Raw genomic sequence first — 18,607 nt, 5'->3', positions numbered from 1 at the left:
AGCGTATCATCCAATTCACTAAAAATGTCTAATGCTGTAAAAGAAATTTCAGACTTACACCAATGTAGAAGACTTTTTTTAGATACTACATAGTCTTACACAGCACAGTGATTTTGCATTTTAATCTTGCCCCTGAAACTTGCTCACATATATATATGGACTTCTTTTTTAAGGTTGTGTATTGTAGCTTCTATTGGCTAAAAATTATTACTGACATCACTGTATTATTATGGCAAATAAGTGTGACTTCTGTTCCTTGCCACTACTTGCACTTCTTAGGGAGTTCTGAAATTCAAGTAAGAATTATGAATTGCAAGAAGCTTCCTTGCTGTTATGTAGTAGACCCATAAGAGACTACGTAAACATACATACGGATGTTTGAGAACTGAAATTTTTTAGTACTCTGGAGAAAAGAAGAGCTGTGACAAATAGCTTTAGGATTAATTTACAACTTTCTATGAAAAGTTATCTGAGGGTACTCTCAATTTACTGGCACAATAACTGTTCATAAAGTAAGAGTACACAACATGCAGTAAGAACAATCTTTGGCTGATGGGAAGATACTGCCGTCTTCCTCCATTGTGACTTCCTGATACTACACTCACATTATCATGGTATGTTTTTTCCTGGTCTGTGATAGTTTTGGGCTAAGACAGGGCAGTTTCTGCAAAGTCATAGGGATGGGCTGATTCAGAAGCACTGTTTATTCTCTGTTTGGAGAGTATGCTGTCAATCCTGGCCCTATTTCTGGGTTTCCTTGTTACTGCCAGCAGACTTCCCTGGGTAGCCAATAGCTTCAGCTACCTAGCACAAACACAGACAGATAAGAATATGCTCAACATTATGTCCCAGGGAATTCCCAGTGGTAACAGTTCTTCAGTCCAACGCTTTTCAACCTCATTCACAGATCTGCAGAATTCTCTACAAAAGGTAACTAAGAAAAAAGCAGGCACTGGGGGAGCCTAGAAGCTGAGGGTCGCTGCCATGGCCTACGTGCTGCTGCATCACGCTTCAGATGCGGGGCAGCCGAGGCCACGCTGGGGCAGTGCACCCTTATGGGAGCCCCTCACGAGCTCCGGGGTGCGACACGAGCAGGCCCTGCCAACGGTCGTCTCTGCACCACCATGTATGCGTACAGTGCTTTACACGGATTCCCTGTGCGAGTTCGGTTTCCTACTTTTCCTCGTGCTGCAAAACGCGAGGGACAGAGCAGCCAACTGATGACTGTTGGATGCCCGTATGCACCAGCAACTGCTTGGCCCCTTCTCCCAGGGCGAGGCGTCGCGCTCCCGCCAGCGGGACGCCGCCGAACCCTCGCGTCCCTGGAGGGCTCTGCCTGTCGCGGGAGCCGCTCGGCCGGCCACCAGGTGCGAGCCGCGGCGGCCAGCTCCTTACGCAACGGCCGCGCTCCGCCGGGCCGCGGCCCCCCGCGCCCACCCCGCCACCGGCCGCCAGGGGCCGGCGCGGCATCCCGCCAAGCGGGGCCCGCCCGGGCGGCTGGGCTCCCCGGGGACGGCGCGCCGACATCTTAGCGCTGGCGGAACGCAGGCTCTGCCGCCGACACCCCGCCGAGGAGGCTTCGAAAAGAGCCGAGGCGGCCCGGTGGTCCCCCCCCGGGCACCGCGGAGGACAAAGCCTCCCGGCGAAACCTGCGGCCGGGCCCCGCCGCCGCCTCCCGCCCGCCGCCGTCCCGGCGGCGCTGGGCCGCCGCGCGATGCCCGGGAGGCGCGGGACGCAGCAGGCCGCGGCCGCCGCTCATTGTTCCTCGCACCAGCCCCGGCAAACAGGAAGCCGCCTCGGCGCGAGGCGCCCCCCCCGCCCCCGGCGGGTGACTGGCAGGCCGGGCGGCCAGTGCGAGCGGCGCTGGCGCCGAGGCGCAGCCAACCAGCGCGCGCGCGCGGGCGTAGGCGGGAGTTCCGGGCTGGCAGGCGGGCGGGCGGGCGGCGGTGTCGGCCGGGCCCCCTCTCCCGCTGCAAGCCCCACCTTTCGGCTTTCCCGCACCGTCAATCAAAATAGGAAAAAAAACCCCGGAGTAGGCTCGGGCCGCCGCCGCCGCTTCAGCCCGTGAGCACAATAAGCATGTCCCCGGCGGCGGCCGCCTAGCCCGGCCCGCAGGGCCTGCGCGCCAGCCAGCCGGCCCGCCCGCCGTCCGCCCCGCCAGCCGGCCGCTCGCACCCGCACCATGACCGGTACGTACGCACCGACCGAGCCGCCCCGCGGGGCTCCCCGCTCCTGCTCCGGCCCTGCGCGTCCCCCGCTCCGGCCCCCGAGCGTCCGCGCGGCAGCGAGGCGAGAGCGGCACTGAGCGCGGCAGCAGGAGGAGCAGGGGGAGGAGGGAGAAGAGGGGCAGGGGCAGCAGCACGGGGAGGAGGAGGAGGAGGAGGAGGAGGGCTCCGTGCGGGAGGGCGGGGGGAGCGCCGGGGTTAGGGGGGGGGGAGGAGGGAGGGAGGAGGGGAGGAGGGGGTGATCGCTCCCGTCAGTGACGCTCCCCTCCCCCTCCCCGCCGTGCCCGCAGCTCCCGAGCAGCCCGTGAAACAAGAGGAAATGGCTGCCTTGGACGTGGACAGCAGCGGCCACGGCGAGTACCTGCAGCACGGCAACGGCAACGCCTCGGCCTCCGCCGCGGCGGCCGCCCCCCAGGTAAGCGCGGGCCCGGCCGGGCCGCCCCCCCCCTCCCCCGGGTGACACGTTGCGAGCGGGCGCGGGCGCCGGTGCCGCCGCCGCCGCTTCCTGTGCGCGCGTCTGCGAGGAGCCCGGCCGCCGTCCCGCGCTAACCGCCACCCACTTTCTCTCCCTGAACCCGCCCACTGTGGGTAGGACGCGCAGCCGTCACCGCTCGCTCTGCTGGCGGCCACCTGCAGCAAGATCGGCCCGCCGTCGCCGGAGGAGGATGAGGCCGCCGCCGCCGCCGCCTCTCACTCTGCCGGAGCGGTGAGTGCCCGCCCCGCCGCTCTCGCACGGCCTGCCGGGGGGAGAGACGGCACAGCCAGCCCGCCCGGGGGGAGGGACGGGACGCGCGGCACTGCCCGCCCGGGGGGAGGGACGATCGCAGGGCCGACCTGCCAGGAGAGGGGTCCCCGGGCTCCCCTGCCTCTCCAGGAGGAGCCGGGCTCCCGGGAGGAGGCGGGCGGCTGGCTCCCCCCTCCCCCGCCGCCATTGACTTTCGAACCGGGGGGCAGGCGGGAAAGCCGCCGGACACGGTGGTGCCCGGAGCCCGGGGCCGCCCCACCTCCACCTGGGCGCAGCCCGCGGCCGCGAGCCGGAGCCGGAGCCGCGCCGGGCGGCGGCACAAAATGAAGGCGGCTGGCGGGAAGGATGTCGTTAGCAGTAAAATGGCTGTTAGGAACCAGCGCGGCGGCGGAGAGCTGCTTCCTGTGTCGACGCTGTGTTTTCGAGACGCGGTTACCATGCGGTCCCTCCTATCGCCAACCGAATTTCCGTCCTTATCTTTCCGTGCCGTCTGCTCTGAAGGAGCCGCGATGACCTTGGGACCGCGCGCGATGAGATGGAGCTTGCACCTAGGGATGTGTCCGCGTGTGGGCTAGGTTAGCGTCTCGGTAACAAAAGCCTGATGGAAGCTCGCTCCTTCCTCAATCGGTCGACCTATTCTCTCTTTTTGGCTTAGGCTCATAAGGTTAGCAGAGGTGGGGTGTCTTAAAATAAACGGTATCTAAAGATGTCGGTATGTAGAAGGGAGCATGCTGAACGTCTGTAAAAACGTTGTGATAGAGCCTCATTTGGCCTTGTGTCTGGGAGATTGCATATATTACCTCTGCGGGGCTTTTTGCTTGTTTGTTTGTTTACGAGGAAAACCAGCAAAAATGCTCATTTTCGCCTTTCTTTTCTTCTCTTAAAGCAAGTTTCCACTTCTTTTTTTTAACTCGCTGTACAACAGCCTTTCAGAGGTTTGTGGTCTCAGTTTTCAGGGTTGTGCAAATGGGAGCAAAAAAGCCTGCAAAGCAGTCTACTGGTGGACCACGTGGCTTTGGCAGCACTTTATTTATTTATTTATTTTAAACATCAAAACGTTAATGACAGAGTTCAGCTAGCTCGAGTGCTAACTGTTAAAATACTCTGTTTTCATCTCTGTGTTACAGTCTATTGTATGTGAAGGGAAACTGAAGGTGGTTGTTTGAGGGCATGCAGCATGTTGTAGTCTAATAGTGGAACTTGAAAATGTATTGAAATTTTTACTTCCTTTCAAACGTACTTTTTCCAAGCTTGTATATATGCTTAAGCACTTGCCTTTTACTGGCTTTGAATTTTGTTTCATAATAGCAGATGCTCAAGAGTGGATGTTGGCTCTGTCTCTTGCAGAAGCATACACATTAGAAAATGAATGATGCTGAAGTGGTGGCTTGCTTTCCTATGTCTATCTTAAGGTTGTTCTCATTTTAAAGCTGGAATTGTGCATCCTGTGGATGGGTTTATTGTTTGGCATGGTACAGTGGTCTGAAGGTACCAGAACAGGATATGACAAATAGTTCCTGATGGTTCAAAGTGGGTGATCAGGTTTTGAAGTGGCACTTCTATATTCCTGTCATTATGCTTACGTATAAGGGACTTTACAGGGCCAGGCAGGAACAATTTAGGAGAGATCAAAATACTGGTTAAAAATGATATTAATACAGACTTACTGCTCTCCACATGTGCAGATAGGCATCTCCAGAAAACCTGCTGTGAGTTAGGTTATACCATTCCAGTGATTTCTCTCTCCTACAACATTTCTTATGAATGACTCAAAATATTTTAATGGACTCTAAATATAAATTGAAGGAGGTGCCAACAGTAGCTGAACTGGACATTGGAGTTAATGAAAATGACGTTAATTAAGGGAGGGGAGTGAGTGAGTGAGTCCCCGAAACATCTTCCTTGTGAAAAACAGAATAACAAAAGGGATTTAGTGGCGTACAGATATTTCTCATCTCCAGAATGTAACTTACGGGGGGTTAGGGCATAGAGGGAGGAGCTAAACAGGCTTAAATTGAGGTAACCTCATAATTTGTAGGGAAAATGAAATTTGGAAGCCTGGGTACAGATGCATTGTCCTCATGGGGGTTTGTGGTGGTCATTGCTTCCCCAGTACTGTAGGTGGATGAGTTTGATATGGGTGGTGGTGCCGAGCTTGGCAACTGGGTGGCAATTCTTTCCCAGAATCTTCAGACCTGGGTTGTGGTTCCAACTGCTGAATGTCTGGTAGAATGTAAACTGGAGAAGATATATGAGTAGGCTTTGCTTCTAGAAGCAGTTGAAGAGCTTTTCTGTGTAAGGATAGCAATGCTGTGTTGTAGGGTTATTTTCTTAATGCTTTGCTGACATTCACTTGGTAGGAAACAGCAGGGCTGGAGCCAGTATGCTGGACTAGCCATTTACTGCACGCTGCCTTCCTGGCTGAAATGGTATGCTGCAGCTGTTCCCCAAGAGACCGGGAGGGTGATTTAAAAGCAACAACAAAACTCCCATAGGAATGCAGGGAATATCATGTGTCTGGGATTTCGGAAAGAGCTGGAGCTAACGTGGCTGTGTTTGCTGTGAGCTTATTGGCCCTGCCTTGGGCCTGGGGGCTGGACCACGTGACCTTCAGAATGAAATTATTGTGTCCCTTCCAAATGAAGTTATTATGTGATTCTCTGTTTGTACCTGAGCCCAGGCCTGTTGGACACCACTGTCATGGCACTGGAAGGATTAGTGTGGAAGTAAAAAGGCTAATAAAAGTGGCAACTGCTTGGTACGGAAAGCAAATGAAGGAGATAGTTGAGAGAATTAAACCTCTTCTGTGAACTGGAGAGGCCATTTCTAGCTAAAAAGGCTTTCAGCTTTGCGTGGGGTTCTGGTTAGAGCTGTGCTTACTTTTAGATGACGAAAAATTAGCAGGCGTTACTGTTGATCTTGTCTTAATTGATGGAGATCGCAGTCTATCAGCTTTGGCTTTGCAACTATGATTTGCCCTGTCTGTGGTCATCTGTCACCAGTGTTATGTGTTCTGCCTGGTTAGTTTTGATTTTAATGTGGATGGCCTTAAGTTTGGGGCCTGTTGTGACCTGGGAATCTTTTCCTCAGTTGCGTATTGCTGTATACAGGGTTTGTCAAATGCTTGCTATGGAAACTTCCCCTCGAATACTGCTGCCTGCTGGTGCGTGGAAGTCTTGCTGGGATGGGGTGCCCTGCTGGCTGACCTAGAAATGACAGCTCATGTATTTTGACCTCTATGGACGCTTTTCTCTCCGTTGGGACTTTGAAGCCTGGGAGGCTTTAGATTGGGTCTTGTTTTTTCCACTGTTTATTGTTGACTAATAATTCTACTTTAATATTAATATTTTGGTTTCTTTTTCATTTAGTTATAAATATTCTAGTTTAGTTCCAGTTGAAACATTTACAGAGATTTTAAAATTAGGTGAAAAGACGAAGCAATGCAGAAAATGGTAGAGCCATGCAGAGAGGAGAAAACAAAAAAGAAAACATTCTAAAATTTCAGTCTAACAAAGCCTTGATGATCACTTGAATGGTTTTGGGGTGACCAGATGATTGTTTTAGAAGCTGCAAAGTTGGGATGGTGTTGTGCTCTTCTATCGCAATGCAAGGTAAAAGAGATGCTCTTGAATTCCCAAGGGTCATTCTTACAGCTGTGCTGGGCATGGCGGGGATAGGTGAGGATAAGAGTGCAAGATTAATGAGAGTGTACGTTGTGAGGGCTGGAAGTGGCAGGCTGGCAGAGAAAGCTGTTGGCCCTGGCAACTTCCAAAGAATGGGAGCTGTCAGAGTTGACTGCCCCAGTTGTGGTAGGTGGTTGCAAACAGTGCACTGTGGGCTGCACTGATTTATTATAATTATTTTTTAAAAAAAGGTAGAGAATGATTCATATGTACTGTCACTTACCAACAAGATGTAGAAAACATGTGGAGAGGTTAATAATTAGCAATATGGGGAAGATAAGTATCATTTCTGTTCTGTAAACAATGCATTTCTTTGTATCCTTTGCAAATAAAGGAGTGTTACAAGACTGCTTTGGCATATCTTCAGCTTTAGAATTGAGTATTAGTGTTTCACAGAAGTTAACGAAGATCTGGAATTCCAGTTTATTTTTGCCTTATAACATTACTTTAACTGTAATTAAAGAAGTTTGAGAAGCAACTGGCTTAATCTCATTCTAGAGGACATAGTGGTAGTGCTGATATGATAGAGAAATATGAGGGTCTTTGCATTGGGCAAAAATATGGATGAATGCTGTGCATTAGTTATCCATACTTCTCAACTCTCTGGCCTTAATCATATTTCATATTTTGAGGAAACCCCAATTTTTTCAATATCCATTTTTTCCTGTATGGATGATAATACAGCTTTCTTATGCTAGGTTTCTGTAGGGGAACTGATGCACTAGAACATGTTTATCCACTATAGAAAAGCCTGTCTGGGATTGTCTTGCCTCTCTGTTCTATACTTTTGCAAAACAGGAGTTTCAGGTTGAAAGTATTCCTAATTATTTTGTTCCTTTGCTGCTGTCCAGAAACTCACCTTTTAAAATGTTCTTTTATCCGTCTCTTCCAGTTATGTCTTACAAATGTTAGGTCAGAACCAAGTATGGAAGTTCTTCTGCTGGAGCTTTAAGAATACTCTTAAAAATTGATTTTTACTCTCTTTTGCCCTTTTGGAGGAAGTATAAGAGTATGTTTTTAAAACATTTCCATGTTTAAAAACAGCATAAAACAAAAAGTTCTCACTGATTCTTAAGCTCACGTGGGAAGAGATCTCACAGAAGCATTTCCTAGAACAGTTGAGGTTGGGAAGGACCTCTGAATGTTGTCTGGGCCAACATCCTTGCTGAAAGCTGTGTCATTGTCAGCAGATTGCTCAGGACTGTGTCTATTGGCTTTTGAATATCTCCAAGGATGGAGATTTCACAACCTCTCAGGGCAACCTTTAGCACTGTTTGGTCGTCATTACAGTGGAAAAAAACCAAACACTTCTTCAAAGAGATTCCCTTATATTTTAATTTCTACCTATTGTCTCTTGTCCTTTCACTGGTCTTCACTAAGAAGAACCTGGCTCTGTTGTATTTATACCCTCTCATCAGGTATCTATGAACGTTGCTAAGATCACACACACACGCGCACACACACTCTCCCTCTCTCTCAAATACTAAACAGCCTCAGCTTTCTCATCTGGTTTTTGTGCATCAAATACTACACCCTAAATCATCCCTATGGCCCTTTGCTGGTCTTGCACCACTATGACCATCCCTTTCTTCCCCTGGGGAGTCAAGAACTGCGTTTTACCAGTGTTGACAAATTACCTTCCACAAGTTGCTGGCCCCGTGCCTTCCGATGAAGTGCAGGGTGATATTGGCTGCCTTTGCTACAGAGAAATGTTGCTGCCTTACGATGAATGCATCCACCAGGGTCTCCATGTCTTTTCCTGCAAAGCTGCTTTCCAGCCAGTTGGCCCACAGCCTATTCTGGTGCATGGAGTTATTCCTTCCCAGGTGCAGGATTTCACATTTCCTTTTGTCTTTTGTTAAACTTCCCGGAGTTTCTGCCAGCCCAATTTTCTCTCCTGTTGAGGTCCCTCTGAATCATCTCATGTATTACCCACCCTACCCATTTTGTAACTGCAAGCTTGCTGAAGGTTTGCTGTTTCATCAGGTAGGTGATTTGGTGAAAAAGTCAAACAGTACTGGTGCCAGTCGTGACCCCACTGGGATTCAGTGACCAGATCCCAAGCTTGTGTTTGTGCTGCTGGCAGCACCTCTTTGAACCCAGCAATGCAAATTTTCAGTTCACTGTATGTTTGTTTAGCCTGTTCTTCATCAGACTGTCTATGATGATATAATGGGGCTAGGGTCTTAATACCCGTTCCAGATCTCATCTGCCAAGCCAGTCATCTCATCGTAGAAGCCTGTCAGATTAGTTCATTAAGCATTGTTTCCCCTTTGGTAAGTCCCAGCTCACTTGTTCTGATCACCTTGTTCTTGTGTTTGGAAATGGTTTTCAAGGTTTTTTGTTCTTTTGCCTTCCTAGTAGTTAAGCTGAGGCTGATTGACCCCAGGTCCTCTTTCTTAATCACCTTGCTGATTTGGCTGAGCTTGAAAGCATGAGGAAAATTTCATGCAAGCTTCTACCCGGAGTTCTATTTGGTATGCAGTTACATGGGTGTTAATATATATATAGATGTTAATAATAAATGAATTTACATGCAGTCTTCTTAGAACTGGTGCCTTGTTGCCATGTCTCGCTCCTTTATACTGAAATGTTCTAGTTTCTGCTATTGTCAGGGATTGTCTTAATTTAAACAGGTTCTGGACTTCCGGTGATCAAAAGAAAACTGCTGATTGTTTTGAGCCCAGTTGTTCATCTTAAGCAAAATAATGTGAACCTTCCTTAAGTGAGACACAATTTTAAATGTGTTTCAGTGGATAGGGATTGTTATTTAGAAAAAAACAAAACAACTTTTTAATCCGCCCGTAGTAATATTTTTTTCCCTTTGATTCTCTATGAAGTTTTGATTTGGAAAATGTATTCTCTGAATTGAGTGCTTCTGAAACATGCAACAGAATTAATTTGCTTTAACTAGCAGCTTTGTGTCATTTGAACCACAGTAACTGATGTTGAGCATGTTTTTAACCCAAGGCAAGATTGAACGTATTAGCTCATAGCTTAATGACAGAGTTGAAGCAAGTGTATTTTATCTTATATTTGTAATAACCCAAGAATGCACAGATAGTTTACTGTAGCTTGGTAAACACATGGTATTAAACTCATGCATTAGAGCCCTTACTCTTTCACAAAACTATAATTTGGATGAGGCACTGGCCAATCTTGTTCATTAGGCTGAGAGACAGCAAGGAAACAAGTTGTTTTTTTTTTTTTTTTTTTTTAGGAGCTCTTTAGCTGCAAGACACATTGTCTGCAATTAAAATGTGGCACATTTGGCCTGTTGAAATGCAGCTGCCTACAACATATCCCTGTGAGGATTGGTGTGACTTTACTTTGGTGAAGGATGTTTTATATTTTTACAGTTTTTACAGGTTTATATTTTTACCTCAAGTTCCGTCAGCATGCTTTAGGGTGCTTTTTAAAGGTATCCTATCTTCTGTATTTGTTTTTCTGATCTCCTTGAACACTTGACTTAATGCTGCTTTAATTTTCTCTTAAAAAAAATAAAATGAACAAGACAATTCTTCAGGCATGACAATTCTGGCTCAGAGAGATCTCTTTGTTCTACTACCTAGAGATGATACAAGGCTTGTTAAAGAGCCAAAGTCAGGCTGAACAGCAGTTGTGCTTTCTGTTCTTTGGTGATCCTTGACCTTTCTTCAGGTGGACATATGACTTGATTTTAATTCTTTCTGTGCCTTGCTCTGGCTTCTCTTTTTGTTTCCTGATGCTCCCGGTTGCTCCCAGTTTTCTCCCAGTCTCCCAGTTGTCTGAGCAGTGCTGGTTCTGATCTTTCCATGGGTCCCTTCCCCATCTCTTGGCACACAGGGCATGGACTGCCACTGCTCAGCTTTCTTTTAAAGGAACAGCTGCAGTAACTGCTGCCTGAGCATCAGCTGATAAGGAAAAGAGCTGTTGCTTTATCTGTTCTCTTAAAGTATTTTTCACAGGTGGCTGAGAGACAGCAAGGAAACAAGTTTTTTTTTTTTTTTTTTAGGAGTGCTGTAAAGATGAGTGAGTGGGCTGCAAATGTTGCTGCTTATACTTCAGTAGTAGAACTTTGAGTTACTACAATAATTTTTAATTGCTTGAGCATACAATGAAGGATGACCCCAAAGATGAACCCAAGTGTCCTACTAGCCCAGTAATCTTTGAGAAAAGGTATAACAACCCTCCTTGTTGCTGCACGTTGATGACCAGTTGAGGTTAGAGATCATCCTCAAATACTCTTTTCCATCATACAGCTGTAATACTAGCAATTTTGATAGCTGGCAGATCGTTTCTTGAAAACCTCACCCTCTTTTTGCCCCACCCTCATGATTCTTCTGGTATGCTCTGATACAGACAGCTCTAAGGGCAGCATGTGAACAACTGTATTATGCTACACATAATGCATGAAATGCCAGTAGCTTTATATCCAGGTGTGTGACTAGCCTTAACTTCTCCATTTGGGGAAAGACTTCACAATATCTCAAAAAGGTGAGAAAAGATGTGTCACCAATGTGAAAAGGGTAGAGACCATTGAACGGGAGTATGGAAATCAACGCATGTTTGGGGAGCAGGGGAAGAATGAAGTAGGTCATTTCTGTACTGTGAAGGATACAGGTTCCCTTTAAATATGTACAAACATGCTGTTGCTTATTAAGTCAGTCCACATAAACATTCAGCATCTGGTTGTACCTACTCATAAATCAGCAAGGAGTTACATAGGTAACTCCAAAAGTATGCTTCCAGTTTATTTCCATGGAAACTACAACAGATACAAAGAACACAATAACACTGTTTGGTAGAGCATATTCTCAGCTACAAAACTATTTTTCAATATAGTCATCTCCATCAGCTATGCATTTTCACTAGCCGGGAATGAGAGCCTGCATGTTGTGCTCATCAAAACCTGCACCAGCAGGGTGGACCCGCTGTCCCCACTGCTGAAGTGCACACCAACCCACCACCTCGCTGTGCAACATCCACTGTTTGATCTCCATAACAATAATGAATGTCAGTGGGTGTAATCTTTTCTTCACAGAAGAATCCAGTGGCACACATCCATTTCATACAAACTTCCATGTCAGATGCCATTTTGTCAGACTGCCCCTCTGCTGCCATCTGTCACATGGCAACAACTGTAATGGAATATAGGTGGGATGGTTCAGTCTCTACTGCCACACCACCCACATCCAGTTCTGATGTTGTGGGCCAACATAATAAAATAGAAGACATTACTTTCATAGCAGCCCTTGTACATCATTGCACATTCGCATTACTAATTATTTCTCACTTATTCTGACATTAATATCAGCACATTATGTTTCACATTTACTTTATAATAACACGCATTAAACATATAGTCATATTTTTGCTTTCTATATTTTCTGAATGCTGTTTACCTATGACTTTTATGGGTCTTTCAATACTTTATAAAAATCTTCATAGTAAATGTTAATAAATGTTTATATGCTAGTGGATTGACTAGTTACAAACTTTCTTAGCAGTCTTTCAGCAACCAGTACCTGTGTGGAAATAATAAACACAAGATAATAAAGCTAATGTGGTAGTAGAAGAAAATGGATTTTTTTTTATTGCATTTGTCTAGATGGGATGGCGTGGTATGGAATGTTGCAGAACTCTTTTTGTAATCTTCTAGATCATGAGATTAAAATGCTGAAGGACATCGGAAATGTGTTCTTCAAAGGAAAGGCTGATCAGTGTAAGAGGAAAAGAAAATAGTAAAATGAGATTACCAAGACACCCCCCTCCCTATCTCTTCCCCCACCCCCCCCCACCCCTTCTGCTCCTTGAGATATTAAGGCTATAAAATCAGTTTTGGTGATGCTGTGTCTATTTATGAAGAAATTACTTGAAAGACTATGTATCTTTCAGGGCAAAAAAAGGCTTGTGTTCTTTTTTTTTTTTTTTCTGGAAAATTACTCTTTGTACAGCTCTTGAGGAATTTAGCACCAAGATCGTGGATTTCCTTATTGGAAAAGAAGTTTGCCAAGTGCAGTCAAGCTATTTTTTAATAAATACTTTAGCCTAAGAAGTATTTGTGTATATGTAAACATTTTGGCATTGCAGCTCAGAGCAGGATAAGAAAGTGAAACTAGCAAAGTCCCTACATGCCTTGTGGAGTAAATTCAATCTGATGCATGCCACGTGATTCGTTCTGGCTGGCTAAATTAAATCTCGGTGCCATATTAGAGAAGGATAAGCTGTATGCTACATTTTTGCACACCCAGGTTTTACTCTAAAGGAAGTTGGCATGCAGCTTTAGAAGGAAGCTGAGATACGCTCTGGTAACTTGCCGAACAGCAGCGATCATGGGATCGGTGCAGGAGCACAAGATAGAGCTTTTCTTTCTGTGTCCTGTGGGCTCTACCAAGGAGACAAAACCTGTTTTGCAGTTAAAGCATAACGAGTTTTAAGACAAGTTCTTTTTGCTAAATGTTAAATTATTCCATTGATTTACTATGGTGCAATAGTACAGATGAGGAAAAACTTTAAATACATCTTTTTTTAAAGTCGTGGTTGTTTACAATACAGAGTTGATTGATTACATAAATCTTTGCTAAGCATTGCAGGAAGTTCAGTCTAAATACTTTATTCTGAAAAAGACTGCTTTGCTAAGTTGGCAATTTATCTTTATTTTACTGAATAAGAAGCAAAAACATACTACATCAATCTGTAGGTTCTTTAAACTTTCGCCATCTGGGGATCTGTTCTGAAACGTTGGCCTGTTCTATTGTTCTGACTTAACAAAGATAGATTTTTCTTTTCTATTTTTTCAAACAGATATATATGTCTAATCCAGCTGTGATTTTGGTATAAAAATCTGTAATTTTAGAGGCCATTTTGCATAGTGAAACAATCATTCTTGTAAGCTTATAAATACTAAGACTTTGTGTTGTGCATAACAAGCTTTCCGACCGTATGACTTAAGTTACCTCCTCATATTCTGTGTTGCTGAGTTGCAGCGTGCACAAATACATTATATATAACTCAGTCAAAAGTCAGTGGAGCTCTAGGCAATAGAGGCAATGCTGGCTTCGCAAAAATTCCCTCTCTGTGGGGAATTCTCTGCTGTGCAGTGGGTGTCAGGCTAGGTAAGAAGAGCAGCTGAGTCCCGGGGCAACACGGTGATGGCATCTTCAGCAGCCCCTGCCAGCTCCCTTGTTCCCACAGCCAGCGGTTTGGATTACCCAGCAGCCTCCATACAGAGTAACCCTGCTGCTGGTCACCTGATGTAGCCACGGCACAGGCGCTGCATTTCATCTGCTTGTGAGCTACATGCAGCTCATGAATCACAGGTTGGTTACCCCAACTTAGGCATTAGCTCGCTTACAGAATCTGTATTTTGTAGTTCTAATCCTGTTGCTGTTGTTTACGGGGGTTTCACTGCATGTTTTTTGGTAGGATATTGATCTGTAGTATTAAATTGCATGATTGTTCTAGCATGTAATCTGTATGTTTCGTTTTAATTTTTTTCTTTTCTTTTTTCTTTTTGTTCAGACAGGGGATTTGGCTTCTGTGCAATTAGCAGGAACTCCAAGTAGATGGGAGGTCTTGTCTGCAGCTCCTACCACTATAAAGGATGAAGCTGGTAATATAGTACAGATTCCAGGTGCTGCCACAGTAACTTCAAGTGGGCAGTATGTCCTTCCTATTCAGAGTTTGCAAAATCAACAAATCTTTTCTGTTGCACCAGGATCAGATTCGTCGAATGGTACAGTGTCTAACGTTCAATACCAAGTAATACCCCAGATCCAGACAGCGGATGGTCAGCAAGTTCAACTTGGCTTTGCAGCCTCTTCTGATAATAGCAGTATAAATCAAGAAACCGGTCAAATTCAGATCATTCCTGGCTCTAATCAAACCATCATTGCCTCTGGATCACCTTCAACTAATATTCAGAATATCTTATCGCAGTCTGGTCAAGTCCAGGTTCAGGGAGTTGCAATTGGTGGTTCGTCTTTTCCTGGCCAAGCACAAGTAGTTGCTAACGTCCCTCTTGGACTGCCAGGAAATATTACTTTTGTACCCATCAATAGTGTTGATCTAGATTCTCTGGGACTTGGCAGTGGTTCTCAAACCATGACAGCAGGCATTAATGCAGATGGGCACTTGATAAATACTGGACAGGCCATGGATAGTTCAGATACTTCTGAAAGGACTGGTGAGCAAGTTTCTCCCGAAATTACAGAAACCTCCACTGATAATGACTTATTTGTGCCAACATCATCTTCATCACAATTGCCCGTTACCATAGACAGTTCAAGTATATTGGAACAAAATGCAAACAACCTGACCACAACTAGTGGTCAAGTTCACAGTTCTGATCTTCAGGGAAATTACATTCAGACATCAGTCTCTGATGATACGCAGGCTCAGAATATTCAGGTCTCCACAGCGCAGCCAATTGTACAACACATACAGCTTCAAGAGTCTCAGCAGCCAACCAGTCAAGCCCAGATTGTACAAGGTATTGCGCAACAGACAATCCACGGTGTGCAAGCAAGTCAGAGTATATCTCCACAGGCTCTTCAGAATCTTCAACTGCAGCTGAATCCTGGAACTTTTTTAATTCAGGCACAAACAGTGACCCCTTCTGGGCAGATAACCTGGCAGACATTTCAAGTGCAAGGAGTTCAGAATTTGCAGAACCTGCAAATTCAGAATGCACCTGGTCAACAAATAACTCTAACCCCTGTGCAGACTCTCACTCTTGGTCAAGTTGCAGCAGGTGGGGCACTGACATCAACTCCAGTTAGTCTAAGCACTGCTCAGTTGCCAAATCTACAGACAGTTACAGTAAACTCTATAGATTCTGCTGGTATTCAGCTGCATCAAGGAGAAAATGCTGGCAGTCCTGCAGGTATTTATTTTTCTCTTTTTGCAGAAAATTGTTTTTTATTATTGTATGTAGTTGGTTTGAATGATGATAATTGTAACGTTGTTCTGCTGTAGAAGCCTATGAAATACGGTGGGTTAAAGTAATGATAGATTTTATTTGAAAATGCTGTTCTATAAGAAACAGTTATAATGATGATGCCACTCCACTTCTTTTAGCAGAAGCTCCTGTAACACTCAACTGTTCTTATTAGTTAAGTGCACTTCTAATAGGCTGTACTTCTGAGTCTCACAATGCAGAAAATATGGGTGCTAAATTTAAGTGCTGGAAACCTGACTATCAGCCACACTTCCAAGACAGCAGTGTCATTAATGTACCCCTACCGAAAAGGTGAAGTTTCCACGGAACGTGCAAATATTTGTTTGCTGTTCTTTTTCCTGAAAATGTGTGGCCCCTCTGAGGGGCTCTTAATAATCTAATGTTTTGTTAAATTCATTTCCTGTTGATTTACTGTCAGCGTGACCAGGATGTACAAAACTCATGTAAGCAGAAGTGAAACAAGCGTGTGAATATCAAAGTGAAGGTCTTAAAAAACATTTATGAATTCCCAGTACTACTTACTTGCATTATATTTCTGAATATACAGCTGTTAATGATGAGCCTCACAGCATGTTTTTTCTCTTTAAGCAGCTAAGAAATGTGGTTTTCATAAAACTGGGCCTTGGCATTCATGTTTAGTTTTCATAAATGTGATACAGTGTATTTTGAACTTCAGAGCATAGCTACCTAAAAGAAAGAATAGGAGATAATAGAGATTCGAGACTTGTTGTATCATAAGCCATTTAATCCCATCATTGTGGAGTTGTGATCAGGCTAGTTATGAGGGACCAAGTGGGTAGTAGAAGTAATTTTGGAGGGAAATACTGCACAAAGTAGTCTGGGAATCACTATCTGATCATAACTATGTGTTCTAAAGCTCTGGTGCATTAAGGTTCAGAAGCATGCATGTTACCACAAGGTATAAATGTTTTGTTTTGTATGCTTATTTAAGCACGTGAGCAGAATGCATCATTAAGTAAAAATGTCTAGAGGAGTTGATGAATTAAGATGTAGTTATTACAATACTTACGTAGTTATTGCTGTTCAATATCAGGAGCTTGCTTTTCCCTTTGCAATGTAAAATAATAATTGGGATATTTTTCTAGTATTTTTTGTTGGTGGAAACAACTTCTATATTATGGACTTAGCAAAGAGAAGTTACCCAGACCTACATAAAAGCTTGCTCTTCACTGGCTTCTAGACAACAGCACCAAACAGAGGAATGTGCTTCCAATGGCATTTACTTAGCTGGGTAATCTTGGTTCATGAGTCTTCTATTTGCGGACACCACAATTCTTGGTTTGTCTCTGTTGCACCTTGTTACTACCTACAGGGATGTTAGGTATAGACCCGTGAGGTAACAAAAAGCACACTGTGCGTGATAGCACTGATGAATGTTTTTCTGTCTCTTGGAAAAAGGGCATGATGGCTAATATGAAATGCAAGGAGGAGGATAACTTAGTTTCTAAGGTTTATATTTGGTATAGGATCATATGTATAATGGTATTGTTTATGGGTTAACCACATCAATTCGAAATTAAAGGTAAAAAAGAACAGCAGAGAGGAAATAAAACAAAAGAACAGAAAAAGTTGAGCTGGCTGTGTACATTAGTTTGTCTACTCGCATTCCTTGAGAATGTTTTAATGCTGGTTCCTTAACAAATGCAAGGGCATTCCATCAAGCATTCCTGAACTATATTGTGTTATAAAGAATTCCATGTGTGAATGGAAGTAAGTGCAATATATGAAATGCCATTAAACATGCAGAAGCAACAGAGGAGTAGCAGAAATTATTGCCCAAACAGACACCTGGTTATATTAAAGATAGGACTGAGATTTCCAGTGACACTGTTCCTAGAAAGTAGGAAAAATACACAGATTGGAAGGTATTAGAACTTCCATCCCATAAACTTTGAGAGAATTTAATTGGACCTTGCTTTATATTACCGGAAACTCACATTTTTGAAGGAACACTGGCTGACCTTCGGCATCTTTTCCATACGAGTGCAATATTTTGTCTATATCAAGGTTGTAGAAAATAATTTTGTTCAGTGAGTTCATCTCCTTCTTTACAACGTGATCTGGCTCCCCTCTGCAGATTGAAGAATAAATAGCCAAATAGGAGGAAATAGTGATCTTTATTTTTTTTTTTCCCCTATGGAAAATACATTGCCCTTCTCACCTACAGACGATGAGGACTAATTTTAAATTTAAATCAAAAGAGGAAGGTGTGTGGAAGGGACAGCAGAATGGCAGAAGTTAAAGGTAAAGGGTGAGAGTTTGATTCCTCTTTTTCTGCAAACTACCAAGAAGTTTTGAAGTAAGATGGGAAGGATTTCCCCATATATTCTCACTTTATGTCAGTGAAGTGCGTGTAAAAAATACCAATGAAAATAATAATTCCATAACAAACGCAGTTAGGCTGTCGCTTCTGTTTTCATTTAGCAGCGATGTTCTACTTGAAGATAAAATAATACAAGTATATTCCTAGTCTTCGATCAGAGGTGGTTGCTAATTATTTGAAAGTGAAATAATATAGATTGCTCTGTTATCTGTGAAAACTGAAGGTTTGGTTTTAGATGCTGGTAGCTATAGTTTTGTGTAAGAGGTGTTCTTCCAAGCCTTGCTTTGCAGGTCATCAGTAGAGGACATCCTCCCTGTTCCCAGCCTGCCTTTTGCTTACATAATGGAAAGTCATCATGGCCCTAATACAAAGCTCATAGTTTTCTCCTGTAAATGTACAGTTTTCTTTCAGAAATGTCCAGTAATTATCCTTCTACCAGAATGTCTGTTTTACCAGGTGTCTATCCGGAGAGACTTTCATTGCACTGAATTTGTGTGGAAAAGCCTTGCATGAGCTTGCTTTATCTTAAGCCATTTACTAGAGCTCATGTTCCATCTTTTTGTGCTTAGCGCTTTCATAAGGTGGAGAAGGGAAGAGTTAGTTATAAGTGGGGCTTTCTTTAGCTTTGCTTTTCAGAACAAATAGCTCTTATTGAACAGTATCTGTGTT

General features: G+C 44.6%; 1 protein-coding gene across 2 annotated transcripts in view; it reads left to right on the top strand.

Annotated features, from left to right (window-relative positions):
* Positions 1–1,927: 1,927 nt before the first annotated feature.
* The window catches only part of SP3 (Sp3 transcription factor), a 31,551-nt gene continuing 14,871 nt past the window's right edge, over positions 1,928–18,607 (top strand). The window contains exons 1-5 of one of the 2 annotated variants that reach the window (XM_031599455.2): positions 1,932–2,189; positions 2,516–2,640; positions 2,818–2,931; positions 14,157–14,247; positions 14,353–15,519. In XM_031599455.2, the coding sequence (XP_031455315.1) occupies positions 2,183–2,189; positions 2,516–2,640; positions 2,818–2,931; positions 14,157–14,247; positions 14,353–15,519 (1,504 nt within the window). In that variant the 5' untranslated portion in view covers positions 1,932–2,182. Of the gene's footprint in view, positions 2,190–2,515; positions 2,641–2,817; positions 2,932–14,156; positions 15,520–18,607 lie in introns of both variants that reach the window. The other variant, XM_031599454.2, reaches the window with a different exon arrangement.

This window comes from Phasianus colchicus, chromosome 7, assembly GCF_987193195.1.
Source record: "Phasianus colchicus chromosome 7, bPhaCol1.hap1.1, whole genome shotgun sequence".
Classification (NCBI taxonomy): domain Eukaryota; kingdom Metazoa; phylum Chordata; class Aves; order Galliformes; family Phasianidae; genus Phasianus; species Phasianus colchicus.
This window is presented reverse-complemented; position numbering and strand designations above follow the sequence as displayed.